Below are 27,664 nucleotides of genomic sequence, written 5' to 3'. Positions count from 1 at the left end.
TCATTTGGTTTGTATCACAGTTAACTCCTGGTGAGGTTAAAAGTGGGTCCCCAATGGAGAAGCTAGAGAAAGGACTGAAGGAGCTGAAGGGGTTTGAAACCCCACGGGAAGAACAGCATTATCAACCAACCAGACCCCCCAGAGCTCCCAGGGACTAAACCACCAACCAAAGAGTACACAGGAAGGGACCCATGGCTCCAGCCGCACACGGATGGCCTTGTCGGGCATCAGTAGGAGAAGAAGCCCTTGGGCCTTCTGAAGGCTTGATGCCCCAGTGCAGGGGAATGCCAGGGTGGGGAGGTGGGAGGGAGTGGGTGGGTGAGCACCCTCATAGAGGCAGGAGGAGGTGGGATGGGATAGGGGGAATTCCAGAGGGGAAACTAAGAAAGGGGATAACAATTGAAATGTAAATAAAGAAAATATCCAATGAAAAGAAAAAAGTCTTTCCAGGTTTGTTAACCTGCATCCTTCTCTGTCTTTTAATTTCCCATCCCTCCCCATCCCTGTTCAAATGCCTTCCTGCATTCTGCTGTGTCCCATTCTCCACCACTGAAACATTCTCAGTGTCCCAGAACACAGGCTGTCGGCTGCTGAACCTACTCACAAGGCACACTGCTTCTGGCCACATCTGGCCCTCCTCCCACCAGGATAGTCAGATCTCTTCCGGAGCAATAAACCTCACATGTCCCTGAACCTCTGCTCACTGTCACAGCCATTGTGTGACATAATGACTTCACCAGTGAGCTTCCTGCGGGCTTGAGGTTCTTAAAGCTCTGCGCCTGGGAGGAAGTTTCCCTCCTGCTCAGGGACCTAAAGGAGAGGGTGGGCGTGTGGGGCAGCTGTAAATCAGGTAAGGGGAGAGCCCTGACTTGTTTATTCTGGTAAGAGTTTTATGGGAAGAAGTCAGCAAGGGACCTATTTGCCTGATTCATGGTCAATCTGCAGAGTCATCACTTTGGGCAGGGCTAATCCAGTCTTCTCAGTGGGTTGGCATGAGCTGGGGGCCTCGTAGGATCGGAGGCACCCCACAGTATTGGAGCCTTGATCTTCTCTGTCCATCTGGACCAGAATTATATCTCTCCAAGATGTGAGACATCCGGTGGGGAACCTCCAAACTGTGGGAAGTTCTTCTCTCAGTGTTAAAACAGCCTCCACCTTAGCCCCACCTGCTCCAAGTTCCTTCTGTTAGCATAGAATGGTCAGCAGCTGTGCCCATGAGCCGGGCCTTGGTAGGGAGGCTCCTCACAGGAGGACTGTGGGAGAGCAGCTGTCTGGTCTTGGGCTGGTGTTAGTGATCAAGGCCAAGGCTGGACTAAATACCCCATAGCAAATTATGGTTTATTCTCATGATGGAATATTAGACAGCTATTAAAATGTTTTCAAAAGAACTCTTATAACACTGAATAGTTTTTGATACAAAGTAAGTTTGAAGGAAGACATATGTACATCACATAAAGAATATTAAGATGTCTCCTGAATGCATGAAAGGCTGACCGGAAATGTTGTCAAGTGGTAACTGTGCAGAAGAAGCTATGTGAGAGAGAAAGCCCCAGGAAGCTTCTATTTGACCTTCAGAGGGAATAGCTTGAGATGGTGGCCTTTGGAAAACATGCAAAGGCTACCAGGACAGTTGTTATTAGTGGGACTGTCCTGTGTTTCTTTCTGACAGTGACAGTCCAATTTGCTACAGAACGAGGCCTTTTTATGTCGAAAGGTTTAGTGTTGGACATGGCAGATTTAGCAAGCAGAAGGTGGAAAGTGGACCACACACAGTTTCTGGTGAACCCACTCTGCAGAGCCCTCAACTGCTGTTTCCTGACCTTGATGGCTTCAGATGCAAAGCTTGCTCAGGCCTGTCACGTGGGCCTGAGAGTGAGCTTGTTCGTCACTGTGAGTTTGTTTTACAGTGACGGGAATATGGTAGGGGTTGACTGGGTATTGGCGGCCCAGGCCTCCAGTCAGCCGGTAATGGCAAACCCTCTGACAAGAAGAAAACAGTTGGACCAAATTCTTCCATTCATTCGATAGGCAGTGTCCCAAGCTTCCCTGAGCTATAGACACAGAGAAAAACAATACAAGTAGTCTCTATGCAAAACATTGGTTTTAACAAGACAACCCCGGCTAATCCACGGAAGCCTGGGGCACAGGTGAGATTTTGTTAAATGCAACTTCGTCTCTGACTAAGAAACAATGACACCTTGCTAGTGCAGTTGTCTCCAGTGGCATCTTGGGAGCAGGGCGTCAAGGACAGATGGCCTGCTAGGCGGCTCAAAGTGCAGAGAAAACTTTTCTCCCGGGGGTCAGAGCTGGTCCAGCATCACATGTTCTTGAGGTCCCTAATGACCACGTGGGCTGCATTCCGTCCTGCCGCTCCCATGACGCCTCCTCCTGAAACCAAAGCTCTGCTCAGAAGCCCACCAGAAAGAGGCAGGGCAGGGCTCACAGCGGCCACAGTTTGGAACAACTGCCAAACTGCCTGGGCTTCCTGCAGCTTCCACACACAGCTGGGGACGAGCAGGCAGCCCGTGGCCACAATGGCCTCTTGTCCCACACTCTTCCGGCCTCCCTGCCTCAGTGGGTTGGCACTCAGCACTTTAGCAGGTAAAGTTTAAGAATCAGGAGTGGGCAGGAGACTCAGCTCTTTATGGGAGCCTCGCTCATATCCCACAGGTGATGGTAACCGCAGTGAAGTCACCTAGGCTTGGAGTTGGTACAGCACGGAATTTCAAGGTTAGGAAACACTGCTGTTCTCTTCTGGTCTCGAAGTGACAGATTAAGGACTGTGAGCCTCCCACAGCCTTTGGAGGAGCTGCCTCCACCCTCCATCAGAATATGTCCTCACACCTAGATGGGATGTTTACCAAAAGTAGAGGCTTGTGGCAGCCTGGCGAAGAAGATACCTTGGGGTGCTTTCCCAGGGCAGAGTCTGTAGAACAGTGAGGGCTTCCCACATCCTCCTCTGTAGGCAGGCTTAGGACAGACACTCACCCTGCAAGCCCTTACAGCCCACACAAGAAATAGGCTGCTCACCAGGATGGGCTCCACTTCCGCAGAGGTACAGGCCCTGCACAGGGCATCTGTAGTCAGAGTGTTGGGGCACTGGTCGGGCAAAGTACAGCTGGTCCAGGGACATGGCACCGTGGAATATGTTCTGTGGAGGCAAGGTTACAGGGTTCCAGTCGTTAGAATAGGAGTGCAATGGGTTTTACCACAACGACTGGCTTTTCCTTTTCCTATCTTCTAACCCAGGTCCCCCTGCTTCCTGGATATTTCCCCAGGTTCTTAACTCAGGGTGAGAGGGGAGAGAGACATGTCCTAGACTTTGGGTGAAACTCCCAGGGGTATCTCATTGAGAAGATTGAGGGGTTGGGTATCTACAGAGTGCAGGAACATTGATTGAGTGGGTGAGAAAAGTGGGGACCCCGGGGGCTCGTGGAGCACTAACTCCCAGTCTGTTAAGAAGACAGGTTGACTTGCTGTGTTGCACAGGCTCCTTCTGGGGCTTGGGGCTTTGGGTAGCCACCATCTCAGTGTGGCCTTGAACATCCCTACCCCCACACCTGTCCCATGGGCCTCAGGAGCAGACACGGTACAGTGGGAACTGGTCCTGTCACTGGCTCAGGTCAGACTGGCTCAGAAAGGCAGTGGGTGTCCTGAACAAGGAGACCAGAATCTGCTAGATGTCACCATAGGCTGTCCCTCTTACTGCCCCCTCATCTGGTCCCCATATGAACAACTTCTTCTCCAAGCCATCCTGCCTTCATGACAATACTGTCACCCTGTCCTTAGCCTCTGGGTTCCATCTTCATGTCATGCCCACCCTTCAGGTCATTTTGTCACCAACACTTCTGACCCATCCCTGCCTCAGACTGTCCATCCACTCAGTCTCTGAAGCCCCTCCCACTGCCTGGCCGTTTGCCTTCTGTCTGGATCAGTGCTGTTGAAACAGAAGTGGCCAGAGCCATGTAAGCAATTTTATATTTGCTAGGAGCCGCATTTGAGAAGCAAACGGCAAATTAGTGACATTTATGTCAATAGCGTATTTCAGTTAGTCTAATAGATTCCAGATCTGATCGATTTGGCACATAGTCAATGTCATGGTTTAACATATGGCGTCACTTATGTCGCTGCTGGGTTCCCCGCTGATGTGCATCGTAGGCCACTCAGCTCACTATGACCTTTTTAGGCTCAGTGGCTCCTGTGGCCAGAGGCTGCAGGGTTGGAGCTGCCATGGCTTGAACTCCAGATTCCTCATGGGCTTCCTAACTCCGCATGGGACTGCCGGCTCCTCTCTGGGCTCCCTGATTCCTCATGGGGCTCCTCCCAGGCTCCCAGCAGGCTTCTAGCTTCTGGCCTCTGATTTCCTTTATCTGGTAAACCAAAGCTTACTACAATGGTCCTACTTAATTAGCAGGGGGGGGGGGGGCTCTCTTTAGAAAAGGCTGATGGGAAAGGTGAGGCTGTACTCCAGGCCTAGTGACCTTCTGGAATGGCGCCTGTGCATGTGTGTCCTCTCTCTCCTGGTCTTACTCAGACAGGGGCTCCACCACTGCCTCATGAAGGTTGGGTAAAGCCAAAGGGGCCAGCCAGGGAGGCAGGAAGGAAGACGGTAGGACGAGGCCCCCAGGCCTACACTCACCCCTCCAGGAAGCCCGAAGATTCTCTCTAGGTCCCTCGGTGTGAGAATATCTCTGGCCAGCACAGAACTCTTGAAGCCGGGGGCGTAGGCCTCAATACAGTCAAACACTGGAGCCCAGGAAGAGCGTCAGGAAGAGGGGACGTACGTACAACTCATAAGTTTACTAAAATCTATTGAGTTGTATGAACCGATAGTTTATTTTATCCTATGCCAGTTATGTATCAGCAAGGAAGAAACAAAGTGAAAATTGGTCCATAGCAAATAAATGCTTTATCTAGGCCTGAGCCGAGGTGCTTCACTCCCTCATTCCTTACCCTGACCTAAGCACAATGTCACCTGTCTGCTTGGGAATATGGGAAGTAGCCTTCTTCTCGATGCCTTGCCCACGCTGTTTCTGTGGCTTGGAGTATTCTTTGCATACAGGCCTACCCCCATTCATTGTTGAAAACCCAGACAGTGCTCCCTCCCTATATATCTGCAAGTGTGAGCATGTATGTATATTTGTGTGTGAGTTTGTGTGTGTGAATGTATGTATCTGTGTGTGAGTATGTATCTATGTGTGTGTGTGAGGGTGTGTATGTATGTGTACATGTGTGTGTGTGAGTGTGAGTTTGTGAACATGTGTGTATGTGTGTGTGAACATGTGTGTGTATATGTGTGTGAAGGTATGTATGTGTATTCATGTGTGAGTATGTGAGTTTGTGCGTGAGTGCATGAGTATGAGCATGTGTGTATATCTGTGTGTGAGTTTGTGTGTGTGAATGTATGTATCTGTGTGTGTGTGTGTGTGTGTGTGTGTGTGTGTGTGTGTGTATGGTCCAGTGCATGTGTAGAAGTCAGACAACAACCTGATCACAGCCAATATTCACCATGCCGACATGAGGTTTCCTCGAACACATCTCTTCCCTTGGAACACCCCCTGCAGTGATTAGCTGGACTGAGGCTCTGGGGAGCAGGGAGTCTGTCCAGTGGATCCCATGGCTGGGTATCACCCTGCAGAGCAACCTGCATTACATCCTTACCTTTGTCTGCGTAGGTGTTTTTCTCTTGCTCATTCCACACCTTGCCTCCTGCCAGGGTGTAGGGTGTGTACTGAGTGAAGAGGGAAACAACATGGCAGCCTGGTGGAGCCAGGGTGGGGTCCAGCGATGAAGGAATACAGAGTTCAATCATAGGCCTGTGATGTCAGGAGGAGAAGAGAAGGTCATGACTGAGAACTTGGGGCCATCTTGAGGTGACATGAGAAAAAATAAAGACCCTCGGAGACCTGGTCTGATTGTCACTGTGAAGTCACGGTAGCCAGCATAGTTCAGACCACCTCTGTGGCATTCCTGGAGACAGGGAGCCCAGGCTCCAGGGTCCTGGTCCTTTCTCACTGGCTCAGAGGTGTGGCCCTGTCTTGTCTTCCTTCCTCACAGATCTGTGTTCTAATCTGGGCTCCCCAGCTCAAGTGCCAGAGAGTGAGAACCGTGGAGGGGTCAGCCCTGTGTCAACTGCTTCTCAAGTGGTCAGGCTCCAACCGCACCTGCCCCTCCCCTCCTGGTCCAGGAACCCTACCTGGAATGAACAGGCAAAACAGACATCTAGACCTGTCCAAGCAGCACAGTGTGCTGTTCCATGTCTAGCCTACCACCTGTGCCTGTAGCCAACACCTTTCCTACCTGCTGCATAAGACCCTTAGATCTCTAGATACATATGGCCCTCCAGGCCTGGGGTCTCTGCACATTCTCCCACCACGGATCAAAACTATTATGAACTATTGAAAACTACATTCAGTGAACATGCTGACCTCTTCTTGGTGTCGACCCATAAACAACATCGCATGGTAGCCATCTACCCAGCATTCACGTGAGTGTGAATTTCAGTCATCTGGTAGACCAGTGGTCTGCCAGAGGATTCGAGGTGTGCGGTGACGAAGGCACTGCCTGCCATCTCCTGTGGTGGCAGCTCTGATGAGGTGAGGGTGCTTTTAGGTTGGATGAAGGGGCTCCTCAGACATGCACCAGGGGCTAAGTGAGCATGGTTGTCGCTGAATCTAAGAACCCCTTCTCCTGACGAGGAAGTGCTTCCTCTTCTACTCATTCTGAGTGCTATCCTCAGGATTGTCCCCCACTAGCCTGGGACACCCCCAACATGTCCCCATGTGGTATTTTGAGTTAGTTTGGCGCCCATAGACTCATGTGTTTCCATATGCTTGGTCCACGGAAGTGCTATTACTAGGAGGTGTGGCCTTGGTGAAACGGGGTGTGGCCTTGTTGGAGGAAGTGTGTCACTGTGTCACTGTGGGGATGGGCTCTGAGAATTTCTGGTGCTCAAGCTCTGCCTAGTACCCCCCCCCCAAGCCACCACCCTGGGTGCCTGCAGAACACAGTCTCCTCCATGGGCAGATTGATTCTGGGACACTGAAGGTTTAGTACCAGGTTAAAGGAGCTCAGGGGACACAGGGGACACAGAGGCCAAGTCTTACCTACCTTTGGGAAGGCAGGCCACCCTTGGCATCTTCAAAGGCCTGGTGGAGGAACATGGTGTCTTCACAGTTCAGGTGGATGGAACACTGGTGATGAGCTTGTGGCTGGTCCCCAGGGCCATTGGGGGCTGCCTGGAAGCTTGGCAGCCTGTCCACAGCCACTGAAGAGCCAAAAGGTCGGGTTGGGGCAGGTCCCCAGTCTCTCTGGGTCCTCCCTCAACAGTCAGGACATGCTTGTCTAGTGGGCCGGAAATCTCAAAATATGACAAGCTGGAGACCAGCTGAGGTCAGGGCAGGAGAGGGCAGTGTGGCTGGGGTTCCCCTGATTTGGAGATTCCCATGCAAACGTGTCAAAAGAGAGATACAATCAGACTGTCTCTTACCGTTGATCTTGGTAACAGGAGACTGGGTGTCCAGCTGGGAGATTCTCTTCACAAAGGCTTCAGGAAGCCACTCCTGGAGGGAGAGACTTCCTGAAAGCCAAGCAGTTCAGACCAGCCCACCAATCTCTGTGGAAGACATCTTCTTCCTTCAGAGCCAGCCCCACACTACCTCCTTGGTGAGAGCTCCCCAGAGCCCTCCTAATCTAGCCTGACATGTCTTCCTCTGCATTTGGCCCACTGTCCTGGCTGGGAGTAGCTCTCTCCACGTCCTGCTTGGGACAAGGATAGACATTTGTATGCATCTTATTCCTGCTGGTCATGGCTCCTGCTGCTTCAGAATTGCTTCACAATGTGCGCTGAGATCTGTTGGATTTCATTAGTGGAAATATTCAGAGACAGTAAGCCGTGCTTTGCCCCCAAGAACGGGCCTACATAAGGATGAGACTGCACGCTCAGATACCTATTAGCTTATCTTTCGGGGACAGGGAAGGTATGGCCGATTGCGATGTTCCGAAGTCCTGAGCCCTGCCTGGATGCAAGACCCTCCCCATGTTTCTCCATAGTCTTCCCCACCCCCACCCAACTCACACCCACTGACCCTGGCTGGGAGACTGGATTTAGCCATTGTCAGTAAGTAAGATGGGTCCAGGTCAAACAATGGAGCATGCGGAGCTTGCCGGCTGTCACCCTCTGCCAGGTCTGAGAACATGCTGGAGTCCCTGCTCCGGAGGCTGAGGGACACATGAGTCCCCATAGTCCCCATTCTGTCTTTCCTCTGAGTCTGTCCTGGACCAGCTGCAGCCAGCCAGTTCCCAGACAACCGAGTCCGGTCAAGACTAGCAGAGCCGCGGCCTCTGCAGGTAACACACATGCCCCAGCAGCTGAACCGGCCGAGAGCAACAGATTTCTCTGTCTGTGAGAGACGGTCTTATCTGCCCAGAAGTTTTATTACTGTGCTGAAAACACAAAGCAAAACAAAACAGCCTGCCAAACCTCCATCCCCAGCATTAATATTGCAATAGATCACTGGCGGATGGGAGAATCCAAGTTGGCAAGGGGAGAAATCCAAATCTCGGGAGAAGAAAAGTGGTAAGAATTGTAAGCCAGACCTGGGCCCTGGCACTGGCTTGGCCTATTGCCAGTTGTGTGGCCTCAGTCCCCTCACTTCTGTGGACCTTCCCATGACCCACGAGACGTCTCGACTGTTCGAAAGCTGCTGACTTTCTCAGATAAGCCTTAGTTCTCAGATCATCCTGCCTGGTGTGATCTGAGCTCCCCACACCACATTCCAAGGCCTGTGTGGCAGACATTGTATCTCTCCCCTGACCTGCCTCACCTGTGGTGTCAGCTCTAGGAAGGTGGTCCGTGGTGACGCGCAGGACAAGACGACTCTGCTCCTGACCTCCTCGCCATCCTGCAGTACGATCCCTTGGGCACAGCCTTCGCTGTTCACCTGCACCTTAGCCACAGTCTGGAGCCCCAGCAGGAGACCCCAAAGCCTCTCAGAAGGAAGGATGGTAGGTGTGGCTCCCAGGGACCCATACTTCTTAACCCCCAACCCATTCCCCAAGCCAGTGGCTTCCCTTAGCGCACTGCTGCAACCCGCCCACCATAAAGCACAGCCCGCGCGTGGTTTTGTGACGGGTGAACTCGGAAGGTTGGCCAGCTTCAGAGGGGAGAGCCTGGACCTCACTTTGCTCATCAGCAATTCAAGGGTCTCTCTGAATCTGAGGCTGTCCCACCCTCTGCTCTGGCCAACAGTCAGGGATGGGGAAAGGGGCTCACACCTTTTCTGTGAAGATACTCGCTCCGAGTGTAGTAGCTGAGCTTGCAATAGCATCAGAGAGGGCACCCATGCCACCCTGGACGTAGCTCCAGGCGCCCTGCATCCCTTCTAGACTACCCATCACATGATGCAGCAGCACATACCTGAGGGTAGACCACAGAGCACCCGGGGCTGAGGCAGCTTTTATCTCAGATTCAGACACAAGTCGCCTCTTTCTGTTCTGATCCTCAACTCCTTCCCCATCCAGACCTTTCCCTGGGCCTTTGTGTGAGCTCAGTACCCTGCCTTCCCACGCCACAGCCTCCCCCTGTGCACGTATGTGACACAGCACTCTAGCCTCCACAAGCACGCCAAGCGCCAGCCCGTGTCTCGAGCCTATAGGCATCTCTACACTTGTGCATTTCTGGTGGCCCCAGAGCAGTCGCCATTCTCTCAGATGGCCGTTTTCAATGTCCCACCAGAAACTCTGGCGTCAACCTTGGCAGACGCTCAGATGCCCTGACTAGCACCTTTCTCTTCTCTCCCTCAGGAAGCCAGACCAGGGCCACCGGCAATCCTCAGCACTTGTCCTGCAGGTCACCATGGTGCAGCCACCCTGGTCTGAGAGCCCAAATGCGCCCATCCTCCTTCCCTTCAGAGCCTTTGCTGCACAGTATTGCCTGAGGGGAAAAGCCTGTGTCATCAGACAGTGCTCTTGGATCCTGCCTGGGGCCAGCCCAGTCCTCCCCTCACAGGGCACATCCCTGCTAGGCTGAGTTCCTTTGTTTGCTGGAGTGACTGCCTGTCCCACTCCAGCCTCTGCACCTGCTGGGCTGCCAGTCTGGAACCTCTTCCTTCCTCATCTTTTTTTCAGCAAGCCCCTTCTCTTTCCCTCATCTCCTACCAAATATTTCCTGTTGTAGGCCCTTTGTTGCAGCCAGGCAGCTTTCCCAGAACACTTCCCAATAGTCTCTGCTTGCTCTGGGTCTCTGCCCTGTGAGGATTTCTGGCCCCTGGACTACTGTGTCTCCAGAACCCAGCACCGTTAGGCAGGTGCTCACCAGCAATTTCTAAAAGTTTTATAAGCTAGCTCAGTTTCCCTGAGACCCAAGAGAAAAGGATGGGAGGGTCCACATCCACATCAGCTGGCTAGTCAAGAGCTTGGCAGAGGGCAGCAAATGCTCACACACACACACACACACACACACACACACACACACACACACACACACACATACACACACATCCTCTTCCACTCCTGCTCTTACAAGAAGTTAAAAACACAACCACAGCCCTCATTGTCTGACTGCTCCTCTCTTACTGGGCTCTAGACATACAGGTCCTTGCAGAGAAGGGCAGCTGTCAGCCCTGGCAGGAAGCTGTGTGTATGTGGGGAGAGAAGGGACATGGGCTTCACAGGAGTCCAGCAGGAGAGCAGAGGAGAGAGAGAAAGGGGGTGGAAAGGAGGGAGGGAGGGAGGGAAGGAGGGAGGGAGGGAAGGAAGGAGGGAGGGAGAGAAGGAGGGAGGGGGTAGGGAGGGAGTAGAAAGGGAGGGAGGGAGGGAAGGAAGGAGGGAGGGAGGAAAGGAGGGAGGGAGGGAGAGAAGGAGGAAAGGAGGGAGGGAGGGAGGGAAGGAGGAAAGGAGGGAGGGAATGAGGGAGGGGGGAGGGAGGGAGGGAGGGAGAGGAGGAAAGGAGGGAGAGAGAGAAGGAGGGAGGGGGAGGGAGGGAGAGAAGGAAAGAAGGGAGGGAGGGAAGGAGGGAGGGGGGAGGGAGGGAGGGGGGAGGGAGGGAGGGAAGGAGGAAAGGAGGGAGGGAATGAGGGAGGGGGGATGGAGGGAGGGAGGGAGGGAGGAAAGGAGGGAGGGAGGGAGAGAGGACAACAGAAGATGCTGACAGGAGGAAGAGGCTTTGTCTGAAGATGCATGGAGAACAGCAGCTAAAGAAAGAATTCTGGGGTTCAGACAGCATGTGCCAGAAGTCAGCTCTGCCTCTTACTAGCCATGTGACACAGTGGGACACTTCTCTGAACTCCGGTTTTCAGACGTGACTCTCTCGGAGAGTTCATCCAACATGCATGTGATGCTGATCTTCATGCCCGCGCGCTAGATACGCTCAGAAAATGGCAGAGGGCGAGCCACTGAGTCCCAGTGAGTTCCTCTCATTAGGAAGTCTGTTCTGCTTCAGCAGTGCCCCTGCTCTCTACTCACCCACTCCCCGGAGTGTGGGGACTTGTCATTGCTCCAATCACAGCATCGGTTGCCAGGGTTGCCTTCAGAGGCTCAGACTCAAACCATTGGTCCAGCACCTGAAGAGCAAAGCCCCAGAAAGGCTCAAGGGCCTGGGTGGCAGAAAGGTCCCCTAGGCCATCATCTGGCCACACTCACCTTGGAAATGGGGGCTGTGAGGACCTCGTAGTACTGGGGGAGCTGGGCTCCCAGAGTGTACCCTGAAAGAGAAGTGCAAGCATCAAGTGAGACAGGCTTTGGGGAGACGCTGTTCCATCCCTAGGAAAGAACAGGAAAAGGCAGAGACTTGGTGGTGACAGTGTGACATTCAAGGGCAGTGTGTGCTTACAAGGCTCTGGTCCCCCTTTTAAACACAATTACTCTGAGCCTGTTTCTTTGTAAGATGGGTGACATGTTTTGTGTGCTAGTGTAAGGACTAAATGCAATAGAAAAGATATGTAATTTGGTGGACACCAGTTATATTTTAGCGAAAGGACAGGGATCATGGGTTTTGGTCACTGTGGCCCCTCGGCATAACTTGCTTAATAAATATTAACATAGTGAATTTATAATAATTGATACTATTGCATGAGGCTCCCGGGACCGGTAATCTGAGAAGGAGTGTCTGCTTTTGGTACTGGTGACAAAGTTGACTGACTCACTGTCTCCATTTCCAGATGTGATGGCCGCCCAGCACAGCTGGCAGGCCTGCTCTGACCTTGACTCTGGGCTTATCCACGTGGGTCACTAGCCAAGGGAATATGTATAGACCTGTCATAAATGGAGACTCGTAACTGGCCTGGGCAGTGGTGCCTGCCCCCTGAGCATCTCCACCGATATGAGAAGGGCATGTAGCTGATCCCACACACAGGACAAGACATCGAGAGCAGAGAGGGCACCACGCTGGGTAGCCTCAGCCGCAGACATGCGCATGAGGCCAGACTGGACCAGATCATGCTAGGATCAGCCGGCCTACAAAGAACCCGGGAAAGAAGTGCTGGCTTTTAGACACCAAAGGAGTCTTGTGGGGTTTCTTTTTCTTGTGACCATAGCTAACCAATTCAGTATTTTCTAGGATATGGGAATTTGTTTGTGTACCCAAAGGGTTGTGGAAAACAACAGCAGGTTTGATCAGGCTTCTATCTTAAACCCTCGGAAGACCTCACTAATTGATCGCAGACCATTTAAAATTTTTTTTTGGGGGGGAGGGTCTAAATTTAGTACTCTTCCTCATATGGAGGCAGCTCTTCCAATTTTCTTGGATTTTCTATCATGATCTAACTGTGTCTGTGGTAAGGCACTTTACGCAGGCTTTGCTTTTCTTCACACATTGAAATTTCCAATAGCCTCAAGAAGGCTTCTGTAGGATGCACCCTTTCTTCTCTGGACTTCTCTGGTACCAGTTCATCGAAAGATGCATGCCTACTATCTCAGGAGAGAACCCCTGAGCAGCAGGGAACAGGACTCCTTCCTTCTCTTAGAAATGATCAGTTAGGACCTACATACCGTCTATGAACACATTCCTCAGAGTCTCCTCCGGGCCAGTGTCCCACCGCACCATGGCCAATGCCAACACACGCCCTGGCACTGGCATGTTCTCTGGGCAGAGGTTTGAATAAGGTATGCCCCTGTCAGACTCCCGTGTCTGAACACTTGGTCCCCAGTTGTTGGCGCTGTTTCGTGGAGGTGGTGGGTGGGAGGGGCTTATGGAACCTTTAGGAGGTGGAGCCTTGCTGGAGGAAGTCAGTCACTGGGGGTGGGCTTTAGGGGTTTATACGCCCGGCCTTCTTTCAGTTTATAGTCTCTAGTGGCTGCCTGTGGGTGGACTCTGGTCAGCGAGCTTTAGGCTTAGCTACCTGCTGCCACGCTGTCTTTGACATTAAGGATTCTAACCCTCTGAAACGTTATGCTTAAATAAACAATTCCCTCCTGTTGTCACTCAGTCATGGTGTTTGTGGCAGCGACACAAGGTAACCAATGTACTCTGCAGTTTCTCCTCCAGTCCCCTTTTTGGGTGCCTTGGGGGTCATCCTTCTAAATAATCGCAACCCTTTGACTTGGGCTCTGCTGTTAGGGTAGCATAGGCTGAAACTCTGTGGTGGTGGTGGGGACAGTGCCTGGCAGCCTCTGTGGGCCATGTCCTACTAGCTGACTACACATGGTGGCTCCTAGGAGCTCAGGGTTAGGTCTAGAAATCCAGAAAGTGGGCTTGTTTTCACGAAGGTCACCCCCCACACCCTGATTCTTGTACTTCAGACTTACCTGCCTTCAGCAGGGGCCGCAGGGTGGACAGTGCCCTGAGCCTCTGCAGCAGGGGGCCATGCTGGAAGGCTGCTGTGTCCACTGGAGCTACATCCAGCAGGGGGTCAATGGCTAGCACCAAGCGTTTCATGAACTCCTCGTATCTGGGAAAGGCCTGTAACAGAGCTTGCGTGTTAGCATGCCAAGGCCAGCATCCTCTGCCACAATCGCATATGGCTGCCATGCCCCATAATGCAGCCCTGGTGGCTCCTCGGGCCACATCCCAGCTGTTGCTCAGCTTAGCTCTGCTCAGGTCTTTTATCCTCAGGTCTGTGTGTCATATGTGAAGGGGCCGAGCAACTTGTGCAACAGAACAGCCACCAGGGTCAAGGATCGCATGGGCCAATACCAGCCACGCAAAACAGTCACGTGTCTGAGGGCCAAGGATCGCATGGGCCAATACCAGCAACGCAAAACAGTCACGTGTCTGAGGGCCAAGGATCGCATGGGCCAATACCAGCCACGCAAAATAGTCACGTGTCTGAGGGCCTAGGCCCTGTGATAAATCCATTCAGGAATTCTCTCTAGGTCCTCTGTGACTGGTAGAAGGCAGATCTCTTCCCAGCATGCTGACCACTCTCTTTTGGTGACTGACACACTGCCTCGTCCCATGTAGCCACAGAAGCCTGTGTCTTCTCACCCAGCAGCCCCCACAGCAGAACTGTCCACAGTCGTGTCTCAGACCCCACCCCCCTCACTCGGGCTGGGTGACAGGAACACCAGTGGAAGTTGCTACCAGCTGAAGTTCTTATTGATTCTTACCCCAGGACACTGAATTTCAGCTCAGCTATATGTATGGATAAATGCAGGGAATTGTGGTATTACAAACAGATCTGTAGTAAAGGACTTTTAAATTTTTATTATCACTAATAATACATTTTTGCCCAGACTGAGCTTGCAAAAAACGACAGCTTTCACCCACAAAAGCATCGACTGAGGTCTTCGGGCTCCTTGGGAAATGGGCCTAGCTCTCCCACTGTCAGGGCACTAGCAAGTCGGGCCACAGGCACTGGGATGACGGGTCCTCAGCACACTACATCAGATGCTCATGATGCTGGGAGAGGTGGGGGTGAGAGGACAGTTCCGTCAGTTCATCGGAGTGTCCCACAGGCACAGGCATTGGAACAGTTTGGGATGAGGTAATGCTGTTTGGGAGAGACTGAAGAACCTCTGAGACATGGGACTGTTGGGCAGGACGTAGGGCTTACAGGCATGCTCTGAGGGATACAGGCTGGCTTCCTGACACCAGGAACCGTTCCCTCTTAAACAACAAGCCAAGTGAGTCCTTCTTCCTTTAAGCTACTTCTAGTTTACTCTCTGTCACATCTGCGAGAATAGCAGCTAACGAGGCCAGGCTTCGTAATGGGGCAAGTGCTACGTGCCTGTGGCGGTCCAGGCTTTGCCCAATGTTAGATTAGCACACCAGAAAGCAAGGGCACTGAGTGTACAAACTCAGGTTTTCTGTATAAGTATACCTCCACTGAGAAAGGATTTGGTGGTACGCCTACAGCCGGCATCCAGGCTGGTACAAGAACATTTCCTCTACTGCAGAACCCACCATACCAGGCCCATTACATCACCCACTAACTCATCTGGACTAAGCCAGTGAACGTGTTCCTGCACTAGATCTGCAGGAAGCAGCAGGCATTCTCCATATGGTGTGTGTTCCGGGAGGCAGATTTGCACACCACCACGGGATGCTTTCTTGCTTTGGTTGTCAGGGATTGATGTCAAACTAAAAGAACATCTTCCTGTCCTAAGTTCTTCTTGTGGTCTTTCACGGGCTTCGGGATGGGTAACATGTGGGGTTCTGAGCGAAAGCAGAGGGGTAATGCATTCCAGAGATTCCGTTATGAAACTCAGCGTGCCGAGACCGCCTGGTCAGCAGCCTCGGATGAGCATGCACAGCTCCGGGAGTCCCACTGTCTACCGCTCTTAATCACTGTCCACCAATCCTGGTCAGAGTGCCTAAGGTCAAAGGTTAGCATGGGCCGAGCTGTCCGGGGAAAGCAGCCTGTTCAGCTACAGCCTTGGCATCCATTTCATCTCGAGAGCCTGTTCTGGGCTGCTGGGGAAGGTTTCAGTCCCTGCCCACCTTCCCTACCTGAGCATCCTTCTTGGAGAACTGAGAGATTTGCTTCTGGTTTTCAGCCATGTCTGTGCCCAGCAGAAGGGACCTGGGCAGCTTGCTCAGTGTGCCCTCTTCCAGCATGGGGGTGAAGGAGTAGGGATTTCTCAGATGAAGTTTCAGCCCATGTTTCTGCAGAACACACAAAGCACAGACCTTTTAGGGAATCGGCGTTTCTGCTCTTGCCCTTTCTCCAGTTCTGTTTGTGGGACCAGTTAGGTCTGTGATTGGTTCCGAGGCGTACAGACCTGGATTTTAGCAGAAGTTATAAATAACCAACCCTCTTGTCCAGAGACCCAGTGATAGACCAAAAACCCCAAGATGCACAATCCCACACCAAGCATACCAAGTAAACTTTAAAATAAACACTAAAGCAACGGTGAAAGTCTTTATGTACAAGGTGGATTGATTAGTCATTTAATTTTTATGTTTGCAGTCTTCTTTGTTACTGTCACTTTAAGTGGACGTCTCCTTCATACATTTAAAGCTGGCCCTGATTCTCTCGAGCTTCCTCACTCGGGGCAGCTTCTCCTAAGGGCCAGTGACACACCAGAGACTGAGCTGACATCAGTTGGACGAACTGTGACCACTTTCTGGGGATTTCTTTGTTCAGATCCATGGCTGGCTCTCTCACTGTCTGCCTCTGCTCAGATGCTAATCAGCGAGCCCCACCCAGCACCGATCACCCCGAATGCTCCTTACTCTTCCCACCAAGAACAAAGCCCTGGTCACCACATGGTTAATTATACGTACATCTTGTCTCTGTCTCCTTGAGGCAGGGGCATTGTCGGCTTTGCCAATGTTGTATCCCTCACATGGGCGTGGCACATCCACTACGTGGAAAGATGACCTTACCAACATTCCAGGAACCGCCCACACCAGAGACATCCCAGCACACACCATCACCCAGGCACCGCAGTTTACAGAGCAGAATCCAGATGTGGGTAGGGACTGGTCTGGGGAAATGTCTGCCTTTTTTTTTAAACACTGAAGTTGAGAAATCTTTATTACAGATTGGAGAAATCTTTGCCATGGGCTGTCTTTTTAAAATTTAATTGTATGTATAGAGTTATTTCGCCTGTGTGTGTATGAAATGTGTGTATAATATGTGTAATGTATATGTGCATGCATGTGTATATGTGTGCATGGTGTGTATGGTATGTATGTATAATGTGTGTGCGTGTGTGTGTGTATGTGGTGTGTGTGTGCGTGTGTGATACATTATGTGCCAAGTGCCTATGGATGTCAGAAGACTGAATCAGAAGCTCTGAAAACAGTTACAGATTGGGGCGAGCAGTCATGTGGGAGCTGGCACTTGAAGCCAAGATGTCTACAAGAGCAGGAAGTGCCTATAACTCAAGTGAGGAGTTAGCACTCTAGCCCCTGCTTGGTTCCTCCTAATTTGATGAACTGTTTAACTGCAGGGGCTATCCTCGGCTCCTCCCTTTGCCTCACCACTGACCTTGCTTATTTGCTAAATCAGCTCTGTAGAAAGTGTACACGCCTCTCCAGCCCCATGCCCTCGTCACAGACTGCCATCTTGTGGTCCACGGAGTAGCTGCCTCTGGTCTCTGGCCTTCCATGTCATCTCCATCATGGCCAGGGGACTAATCTATACACTTTTGCTTCCTGATTGAACACCTCTCTGGCTTCTCACTGTTCCTGGATGAAACACAGTTCTATTCCCTGCATCCCTCTGTAGTGGGATGCTCTGGACACAGGGGTTTTCTGCTCGGACTTCCTTTGACCTGCCTACTTGCATTTTCCTCTGAGCAGAGCTTTCTCTCTCTCTCAGATGTACAGGCGGTTAGATCACATCAGTTCATGTGTCATCCCTTCAAGGAGTTCCCGTCACCAGGGGAATGTGGAACTTCACTTCTTCCTATCACTGTTTTCCGGTTTTTTCTTTCTTAATGTTCCCTTCCTGTGTCTCAGATTCTCCACTGTACCTGTCCCCAGGTTTATTCTGGCCCTGGTGCAAAGCAGGCCCCCAGGAACATGAATTGAACAAACCAGTCGATAAGCCCAGAGGAATCTAAGTTATTTCAAATATAGCTAATTTAACATAGATTCTTTAAAAAAAAAAAACTGATTCTAGGTCTTCTAAATGGTACCTTTGTCATTCCCGACTTTTTACTTATGAGGAGGAAGTGGAAGAGAATGTTAACCTGACCCAGCATGTTCAGGGTATGCAGTGAGCATTGAGGTACAGAAACAGAAGCAGAGCCTCTGCTCACCCAGAGAGAGTCTCTGCAAGCAGTCATCCCAGGAGGAGAGCGACAGGGGAGGACCAGCTACATCTCAGTCCCAAGGGAAAGCTGTGAAAGGCTGCACTGGGTCCTCCACTATGAAAACAGGCTTCTGAGCAAGAGCTTCGAAATCCCAACTAACCTACCTAGGTCATTCCCACCCCGATAGGTTTGAGGGGCCTCGCCTGAGGCAGATTTCTTCAGTAAAGCAGGAGTGGGAGGAGCGAGAATGGAAGAGACCTAGAAGATCCCCCAGGAATGGGAGGGAAGGCTGAGGCTGCCTCAGTGGCTCCCCAGATCTGCCACCATAAACCGGAACTCTATTAATACAAATTCCTTCAGCTATATACAGCATGGTACAGACGGAAGACCTGGACCTTAACCCAGACTCTAAGTTCTATCGGGATCTGATATTATATCTCCTCCATATTCTCTCTCTCTCACTCTCTCTCTCTCTCTTTCTCTCTCTCTCTCTCTCTCTCTCTCTCTCTCTCTCTCTCTGTCTCTGTCTTTCTGTCTCTCTGTTTCTCTCTATCTCTCTCTCTGTGTGTGTATGTGTGTGTGACTGTCTATCTATCTCTGTCTCTCAAAATAATAATTTCTTCACTTGGGCTTCTGTTATCACCTGGTTCATAGACTCTGGTACTTGAATTCTATGACAGCGCTTCTCAACCTTTCCAAAGCAGCCCTTTAATTCAGTTTCTCATGTTGTGATGACCTAGAACCATAAAATCATTTTTGTTGCTACTTTATAACTGCAATTGTGCTACTGTTGTGAATTGTAATGTAAATCTTTTTGGAGATAGAGGTTCACTAAGGGGTCTGGACCCACAGGTTGAGAGCCACTGTATTAAAGCAAAGAGTTATATAAATGGTGCCCAAGTGCCTTCTTCATTTCACACAGGACTTGTGCAGCATAGGAGGCTCCTTAGGTTCTTATTTTCTAAGATAGGAGTCAGCCAAGTTGACCTCAGGAAGGAGGTGGTTGAGTTTATGAGGAGGAGGAAGATGAAGAAGAGGAGGAAGAGGAGGAAGAGGAAGAGGCAGAGGAGGTGGGTCTGTCAGTGGACAAAGGTGAGCAGACGAGAGAGAAGAACAAGAGGCAGAGAAAGGATCCTTCCAAAGGCCCAGAACCCAGAAGAGGCCCAGTCCCCTGAGACAAGTGGCACAGGAGTTCAGGGGGTCCTCTGCAAAAGCCTGAACCGGGTGAAGGAGAGAAGTCTCTTTTGAACCAAGATCTCCACACACATGGAAGAGGAAACCCTGTTTTACTGCTAAATGAGGCCAAACCAAAGGTAAGGACAACAGACTGTGGTAAGAAGGTGACGAACAACCATGCCCTTAAGAAGGAGTACACCAATCGAAGTGGGTGTGCTGGCTCACACCTTTAGTCCCAGCACTCAGGAGGCAGAGGCAGGTGGATCTCTGTGAGTTTGAGGACAGCCTGGTCTACAGAGTGAGTTCCAGGACAACCAGAGCTACACTGAGAAACCCTGTCTCAAGAGACAAAAAATAATAATACAAGTATATTGTTAGACCCCGAGTGGCACCCCGCAAAGGTCTCGGACCCTCACAGGGGGCCTGTTGGAGCTAAGGGGTAAGTGATGATGGTAAATATGGTTGTCCTTTCCTGGCCCAGTGTCAATAGAATTAAAGGGTAAATCAGTGCTAACGCCCTTCCTTCCTGGTCACACAGTGAAAGGTAAACTGAGGCTATTCTTATTACTCCTCCCTATTTGAGGTAAATCCCAAGGTCCAGGCCACAGAGAGCAACTAACTCTTAGTAGAATGTAAGTCTAATTCCAAAATGCTAAGGTTCAATATTCCTTCTAGGCTTGGCCTTAAGTGGTGGAGCATTCAAGGCCCATGTCACCCTGGGCAAAGAGCAATCTTACAGGACTCCAACAAAAACCCGGGGATAAGGCCCATTCTCCCCCACTCTGGTGTGCCTATGTTGTTCCTCATAAGTGTACATTTTTGCTTTGCATATATAATTTTCTATCCCTCACTAGCTCTTTCTCCTGGTACCTTGACATCATGTTCAGGACCCTTTCCCTCTAACTTGAATACATTGCCTCTGAGTTTCTTTCTGTGTTTGTTTTAAAATTCTTTTATCTTTGAGACCAAGAGTGTGCAAAGGGGACACTGTCCACAGTGAAACAGTTTCCTGATCATGCTATCAAGAATGGTGGTAGATGGGGCTGGAGAGATGGCTCCGTGGTTAAGAGCTCTGACTGCTCTTCCAAAGGTCCTGAGTTCAATTCCCAGCAACCACATGGTGGCTCACAACCATCTGTAATGGGATCTGGTGCCCTCTGCTGGTGAGTCTGAAGACAGCTACAGTGTACTCATTAAAAAAAATGCCAAAGTTTAACAAGGGCTTGTCGGGCAGCTTTGTAAACTCGGCTGCATGTGGGTGCTTTATGAAGACCATCGGTGAAAAACGCTAGAGAAGAGTTTGAAATTTGCCTGATTTTAAAGCAGGGGGTAGCTGAGACAAAATCAAGCTATGGCATGCAGAGGAATATGCGTGGGTTAGACAGAGCCTAGAAGAGAAGACCACAGGCAGGAAGCTGCTTGGGGCATGGGATATGATGCTTCCCTCCCTCCCAGGCCAGGAAGAAAGAACCACCCCACCACCCCCCACCAACCACTGGGCCAAGACAAGCAATCTACCTTCAGCTCCAGGTCTGTGTAAATCTGTGGCCTCAGTAAGCTGAGGAGATAGGAAGCTCGGGAGAACTTGAATCCTGGAACCAAATCAGAAGAACCAGTCATCCCCGATCACCCCTGCCTCTCCCCACCCCCTTCTCAAGACTCACCAGGAATGATCTCCTCAGTGACAGCTGCACCCCCAATCACATGGCGCCTCTCGAAGACCGCGGTGTTCACCCCCAGTCTCTGGAGGTACGCTGCCTGGGAGGACACAGGGTCCTTTCTTGATCCCTTGGGGTTGACCAAGGAGCCTCACTGCAGGACCTGAATAAACCCTTGGTTACGATGTCTACGTGTCTTCTCGGATCTGGTGTGCCTACATCTGCCTCTCCACTTCCCAGCTGAAGATGATTTTCCCTCCTTTCATGTCTCCTCTGCCCTGGCGGGAGCAAGCCCCCTTCTCCCACTGAGGCACATCAAGGGCAGCATGGTGGGGCGGAGGACACTGGACCAGGATCTCCAGGTTCAGTCTCTCATCCTCATCTCATTCCTGCTGATCCACACGCCCCACTTCCCTCACACATAAAGCCAGGGCTAATGGTTACAGCTCTGACTTCCACAGCTCCACAGGGCTGGTGAGGGTTCCCTTAGCTTAGTGTCTCTCGGCCTTCCCAATGCTGCCACCCTTTAATACAGTTCCTCATGTTGTGGTGACCTCCAACCATAACATTATTCCATTGCTACTTCATAACTGTAATCCCGCTACTGTTATGAATCGAGATGTAAGTATTTGATATGCACCATATCTGATATGTGACCCCCTCAAAAAAAAGGGTCATCACCCACAAGTTTGAGAACTGACTGCTGCCTTAGCTGCTCTCTAGTGAGTAAAATATGCTTTACTGAGTATGCCTTGATACCTGTGGTCATAGCAAAACTTTATTTGAGGGAGATGAGTGATGTAGGGTTTCTCACTTCTCTGGTACTTAGAGGGAAGTTAAATTAAGCTAGTCTAGGCCTACATCCCTGCAGAGAGAGAGAGAGAGAGAGAGAGAGAGAGAGAGAGAGAGAGAGAGAGAGAGAATATGTGTGTGTATTGTGTATGTGCACACACACGTGTGTCTTTGTACCACTGATATCCAAATGGAAATACAAATGGTGAAATTCCTAAGTCACCTTTTTCGAAGTCCCCTCAGTAACTACTGTATGGGCAGAGTCAGACCACCATGCTAGGAACAGCTGCTGTGCTAGCCCTACTTTACAGATAGAAAAACTGAGGTTCAGTGAGGGTGACAGCTTGCCTCAGGCTCCTGGAGCTCCGAGCTGAGGAGCTGGAAACCTAGTCTCCAGAGATATTATATTGAGAACAAAAGAGAGTGATCCTGGTAAAGCTGGCCTGGTACACAGAGGGAAGCTATGCTGCTCTCTAAAGAGACAGAACCGACCTCACAGACAGACATCTGCGAAGCAGGTTGCTCTGAGACCATGGGAGTCAGGCAGGCACTGAGCAGGTCCTGCACAGCGGTGTCTGAGCACAAAGGGTTTCTCTGTCCATCTCCAGAATCCTGAGCACCTCCCTACTCCACACAAGCTTTGAGAGTCCTGGGTTGTCCCCATTTGCTGACAATATCTAATCTCCAGCAAGGCCCAAGAGTTTAGACTCCATATTAGATTCTTTCTTCCCAACACTTTCTTCCTTGGGAAGCACAAACTGCATTGGTGTGAGAAACCCTTTCCCACTCCAAGTTCCAACTTGTTCCTCTGTGCCAGTGAGTGACATTTTATAAGCCTCGGACCCTCCCACAGGCCATGGGGACCACATGGCTTAGGGAGAGGACAAGGAAGCAGTCTATGATGTTTCCTTTAGCTGGCCCAGGATCAACACTAGATTCATGGACAGACTGCCCTTTTCTTTGTTCCTATGGCTTCTGTCCTGCTTGCTTTTTCACACCCCTCCCCTTTGCTGTTGGGAGCCACTTGCTGGGGGGGGGCATTGAAGTAGGAAAAGAGGTACTCACTGCCACCAGCCCATTGTGTCCTGCAATGAGACAAGAGAGAAAAGCATCACTAAATACATCTTTAAGTGTTGAGTCCCATTTCTATCCCCAGGCCCCAGCTATCTTCTTTGTCCTACATTTGGATTCAGCATCTCAGGGGACACCAGGAAGCCCACTCTGGTTCTATTGGGCTTGGTTTGGAAAAAACTGTTCCTTGCTTCAAGGTCAGGGAGAAGCTACTGGACTTCTGACCCTAGAGGGAGCTAGTATGGAAGTGACATGGTCTGGGTTTATATGACTGGGAAGGCTTCAAAGGTATATGTGGGCAGGGGCTGAGTGCCATTCATGGGGACAGCTGCTGTCACACACAGCTTGTTTAACCCAAGGCACTTGGAACCAGGCACAGTAGTGTCTCGTCAGTCCCCAGTCTCCAACAAGGAGATACGAAGAGTTCAGAATTTTGAAAAATGAAGTGAGTTACTCATAGGGCTTCAAGGTGTGCACCAGTTACAAAGCAGGTGCCACCCTGCAGGTTTCGGGTGTTGCGTTGGATCCTGATCTCACACAGTTTCCCAGAGACTTCTGTGCAGGCAGCATCCGGGCTACGCTGAGCGCGCAGGCCTCAGGCTCTCCCCTGCTCACAGCTCAGCTGTTGGTGGAGAATCATCCACAGGCAGAAAATAGGCCACGAGGGTGTCAGTCAGCTTTGAGACCCCTGGTCATTTTTCTCGACGGTGACAGGTGACAGATACCACTCTTCTCTTTCAGACGTCAGTAGACAGCTGTGACCTCTCAGCACCCACCTAGACCCAGCGTGGGCTCAAATCCAATGCTCAACTCTTATCTGACAAATGTCCAGGAGCAGGGGAGCAGCCATGGCCCCTGTGATGAATTTCTCCATGGCTGAGTTGCTTTTGTTTTAAATTTCCCACACGGAGACATCTAGAGTTTTAGAGGTCACTGAGCCAACTTCTCAGTCATTAATGGAGTCTCTGAAACTGGATTTTTCAAGCCCTTTGCTCAGTATTCACAAGAATAAATGTACCTTACTCCATGACCTACCTTACACCTGACTAACAGATGTTCTCACAGGACCAAAGCTCCGTGCCCTAGCAGTAACTCATCCTGCGGTGAGTTTATATGATGACCTATGTCATACAGTGGCTCTCAGCCTTCCTGATGCTGCGACTCTTTAATACGGTTTCTCATGTTGTGGTGACCAACCATAAAATTATTTTTGTTGCTACTTCCCAACTGTAATTTTGCTGTTATGAACCAGAATTTAAATATCTGATACGCAGGATACCTGATATGTGGCCCCCTGTAAAAGGGTCATTTGCCCCTCAAAGGAGTCAAAACCTACAGGTTGGAAAATGCTATGTGGTTTTATTTTTAAAATGTTAGAAAGTTTTCACAAGAAAGTTTTTTAAAAAATGCTTGTTGGACCTGCCATTGGAGTGAGCCTAATTGGAGAAACCACTCTTTGAACACACACATAACTTCAACGCAGACAGCCCGGGCTTCACGTGGCTTGACCTTCAGAGAGGCATCTAACCAGTGGCTGTCTCAGAGTTCTTCATGTGTAAGACAGAGAGTAATGTATATCCTTCATATATAATGTGGAACTGTGTGGTGTTGAGGGAGGAGGCTTGGCAGTGTTTGGAGAAGCCTCTGCAAGGCTGTAACAAACATGGCGGCCATCTGGCTTTTCATTGGTGGCTCATCAGTCTTGGAAAACTAGTAAAGTTTCCTTGGCAACTGGTCTCAGTCCAGCTGTGAACAACAAGGAGATTTCAAGTGACAAAGAACAAAACCCCCCAAGTCTAGTCCCCAAGTCCTGAATGACTTTCCTGTGGCTCCGGGTGACCTGTCCCCTTTTGCTGCAGGATGAGACAATCCCCAGGCCTCAGGAATGCCCATTTAGCAGGGGACAGCCCTTGAATGGAGCTCCCTAAGCTTGGGCCTGATCACTCCCTGTGTGGAGTGGTGGGTGAATGTGTTTTCAACAGAAGAAACTTGGCATTTAAATCAAGAGCTCTGTATATCTAATTCGTAAAAACTGTGTGAGGCATATCTTTATTTTAGTATCGGTAATGAAAACAAGTCTGTGTATAATAAACATTCACATGTGCACGAACTGGAGAGGGTGGTTCTCAGTAGACAAAAGAAGCCAAACCAGGCCAGCATTTACTTAAAGCCGGTGATGTGTCTCAGGGAAGTGTGAACCTGCCATCATCTACGCAAGAGCCCAGCTGGAAATAAATGTCTCCAGGCCCCAAAAGTGTGAACCCGAAGGCCCTGGTGTAGAGTGCAGCCTGGCCCTAGGATATACCTCAGCCCATTACCCAGCACGCGTCAGGGCTGTGGGCTGGAGAGTCAGCAAGACTTTGCAGGACCAACACCGTAGCAGGTGTCTATGTCTGGGGGAAGATCGCACCCTTTGTGGATGCTCATTAGGGTTCCTGGAGACCCCCAACCACCTTTTCTCTTTATGAAACGACTCTGGCTTCCTCTCCCAATGGATGATCTCAGAAGTGCGCTGGGAACCAGTACACGGCTCAGAGTGGGATCTCATTTGTCTACAGTCCCGGCGTCATTCTTCCTCATTCTAAAGTACCATATGCTTCCTGCAAATGGTCCCGGAAGGAGTCGCTCATTTTTCAGGAGATACAGGGAAACTCCTACGTTTACTTAGTCACTCCTTGTCTTTCTAGACAGGTTTAAATCCAGAAGGCAAGAGCTGTTCTAGACCACACAGTACCCCAGGGTGGAATCAGAACCGAGGGATGCCGACTCAGGCCCTGCTCATTGAGACTCCCGGCCAGGTTGTGCCCACAGCAGAGGCAGCAGCGAGGCTCCCTGGAGGCCCCTCAAATGCCTTCTTTAGCTTTACCTGCTCCTATCACCACGGCATCGTACTGGGGCTTCAGGCGCCCGTTGGCTCCCAACTGTGCTCGTTTCCAAGCAGGGCAAGGAGAGGAGTGCAAGGCCCTGCTGAGACCTCGGCCGCCCGCAGCCATTTCTGTCCCCAGCAATTTGCTCGCAGTCAGCTTTCCAGAGGCCCGGGCAAGGGGAGGGGCTAGGAGTTAGAGTCCAGTGTCAGCCTTGGCCTTGGGCCACGATTTCCCAGAGTCTGAGCTTATGCGGCTCTGAGTTTGCGCAAGCTAGTCTTGGGAAGGGGGCGTGTAGGCTAAAAATTGGCAGTCTGTGTCGCCTCAGGAACTCAAGCGAGCAGGGACCAAAGAGAGAACAATTAACTAGGTTCTCCCCAGCCCAGCGGTGGGTGGGCTAAAGGAACGGGGGGAGGAGCCAAACGGAGGCCCCGCCTTCCTCTGGCCTGCCTTTTTGGAAGGGCAGAAGCCTGGGGAGGCGGGGCCGAGTCCTACCCAGTGGGAAGGGCACAGTCAAGTCAGACTTTACTCCTGCTTGCAGGGTAGAGGCTGGGACCTTGCAGGTTGGCCAGTGCTCCGTGTTGTGGGAGCCTCCACCACCATATCAGTGCCTTTGGACAACAGAAAAGGCCACCAACGTCCCCCAAAGCTGTGTGTTCTCTCCTGCATACTCCACTGAGGCTAGTCTTGCTGGGCAGAAGGGTCTGGATAGTTTTGTTTTGGCACCTGTCCAGTTTTCCAAAGGTTCTCAAGGATTTGGGCTCACGCCTGTAGATTACCTCAGCCAGTGCGCTTCCGTACTATCCCTGTGCCCTGTCTTGAACAGAGGACCTGTCCACTCCTCAGGAGCCACCCCTCTGCAGGAGAAAGGTACCGAATGTGGAGCGCTGCAGTCTGAACTGGGCAGCCTGGTGTGGCAGTTTGGACAAGAGGAAGACAGATAGGGGGCAGAGCCATAGCTAGATCATAAAACTAGTGCGCTTCCAAGATGGCTGGCTTCCTCCAGAGCTGTTTTCTAAAACACCATCTGTTGCAGAGGAAGGGGTGCTTTAGCGGACTCATGCTGAGGCATTCTCCTGAGGGATCAGCCATAGGACAGGTCTAGTGTAAGAGAAAGTTTATTTGAGACCAGGGAAGGGGGTCTGGAGAAGGGAGTAGAGGCAGAGAAAGAAAGAGGACAGAGAAGGACAGAAAGAGAGAGGAGAAAGAAGGGATGAGACCAGCCAGAACACGTGGGGAGATGGGGAGGGGGGGGGGAGAGAGGGGAGGGGTGGGAAGGGAAGGAGGGAGAGAACACGCCCGCCCAAACAGTTCTTACATGCCTGGCTTCTGGCTCATACCTGGCATTGCTTGCCTAGGGACCAGATGACAAGTTCAAGGCCAGCTCAGGTTTGCTTACCCCAAAGTTGTGAATCTCCCCGTCCTAGTTTTGTTCAAACTGACTCAAACCCTAACTTGGCAGAGGGAGACCCCTTCATACACTCTTAAAATCTCCAGCCCTTTCGTTTTCGGAGTCTCCCCTTTGTTGTGCAGAGGGTCTTTTCTCTGTGTGTACCTTGCTGGGGTGTATTTCTTCACCCCTAGAAAAGCCTCTCTTTAACGGTTCGGTCTGCTGCTGGCTGCTGTGTTCAGAGAATGTATTTCTCTGACTCTCAAGAACCCCCCAACTTCTTTTAAGTCTTTAACTGCCAGAGAAAATGAACTGGATCAAGACCCCCAGGTAATAGGAACCCATGTTAGAAATGACTCAAACCCAGCAGGCATGGTTGAGTAAGAGGGTCTGAGAATCCACTGACCCTCAGCATGGGTATCACTCTGAACATGTCCCTGAATCACTCCTAAAACCCGGGTTCGAACCCACACACCCATGTGATCCGCTAGAAGGAGAAATATTTAATGAACGGATGCGTCTGCATCAGTGGACACCTGTTCTGTCCTTGTTCACTCGACAGGTAGGCTGAT

At 51.0% G+C, this 27,664-nt stretch overlaps 1 protein-coding gene across 1 annotated transcript; it reads right to left on the bottom strand.

Moving 5' to 3' along the window:
- Positions 1–1,581: 1,581 nt before the first annotated feature.
- On the bottom strand, positions 1,582–25,838 carry PYROXD2 (pyridine nucleotide-disulphide oxidoreductase domain 2). Its single transcript, XM_080911750.1, has 16 exons — positions 25,705–25,838; positions 22,833–22,852; positions 20,982–21,075; positions 20,836–20,909; positions 15,887–16,042; positions 13,744–13,897; positions 11,641–11,702; positions 11,464–11,561; positions 9,277–9,418; positions 8,826–8,960; positions 7,490–7,562; positions 7,111–7,267; positions 5,662–5,816; positions 4,640–4,746; positions 3,031–3,151; positions 1,582–2,388 (listed from the first exon to the last, which is right to left on the bottom strand). Exons 1-16 carry the CDS (start codon positions 25,829–25,831, stop codon positions 2,318–2,320), a joined length of 1,746 nt encoding a protein of 581 aa, XP_080767876.1. The 5' UTR covers positions 25,832–25,838; the 3' UTR covers positions 1,582–2,317.
- Positions 25,839–27,664: the final 1,826 nt, after the last annotated feature.

This window comes from Micromys minutus, assembly GCF_963924665.1.
Source record: "Micromys minutus genome assembly, chromosome: 2".
In the NCBI taxonomy this organism is placed as follows: Eukaryota; Metazoa; Chordata; class Mammalia; order Rodentia; family Muridae; genus Micromys; species Micromys minutus.
Note: the sequence above shows the minus strand (reverse complement) of the source record. Positions and strands in the feature narration are given on the sequence as shown.

Excerpts from the sequence above, each read along its gene's own strand:
- PYROXD2 (XM_080911750.1), bottom strand. The coding sequence starts at position 25,831 with ATGGCTGCGGGCGGCCGAGGTCTCAGCAGGGCCTTGCACTCCTCTCCT. Across the intron at positions 8,961-9,276 it reads CGAGTATCTTCACAGAAAAG|ACTGTGGCTAAGGTGCAGGT; the intron begins GTGTGAGCCCCT and ends CTGGGGCTCCAG. Across the intron at positions 7,268-7,489 it reads TCCTGTTACCAAGATCAACG|TGGCTGTGGACAGGCTGCCA; the intron begins GTAAGAGACAGT and ends TTGGCTCTTCAG.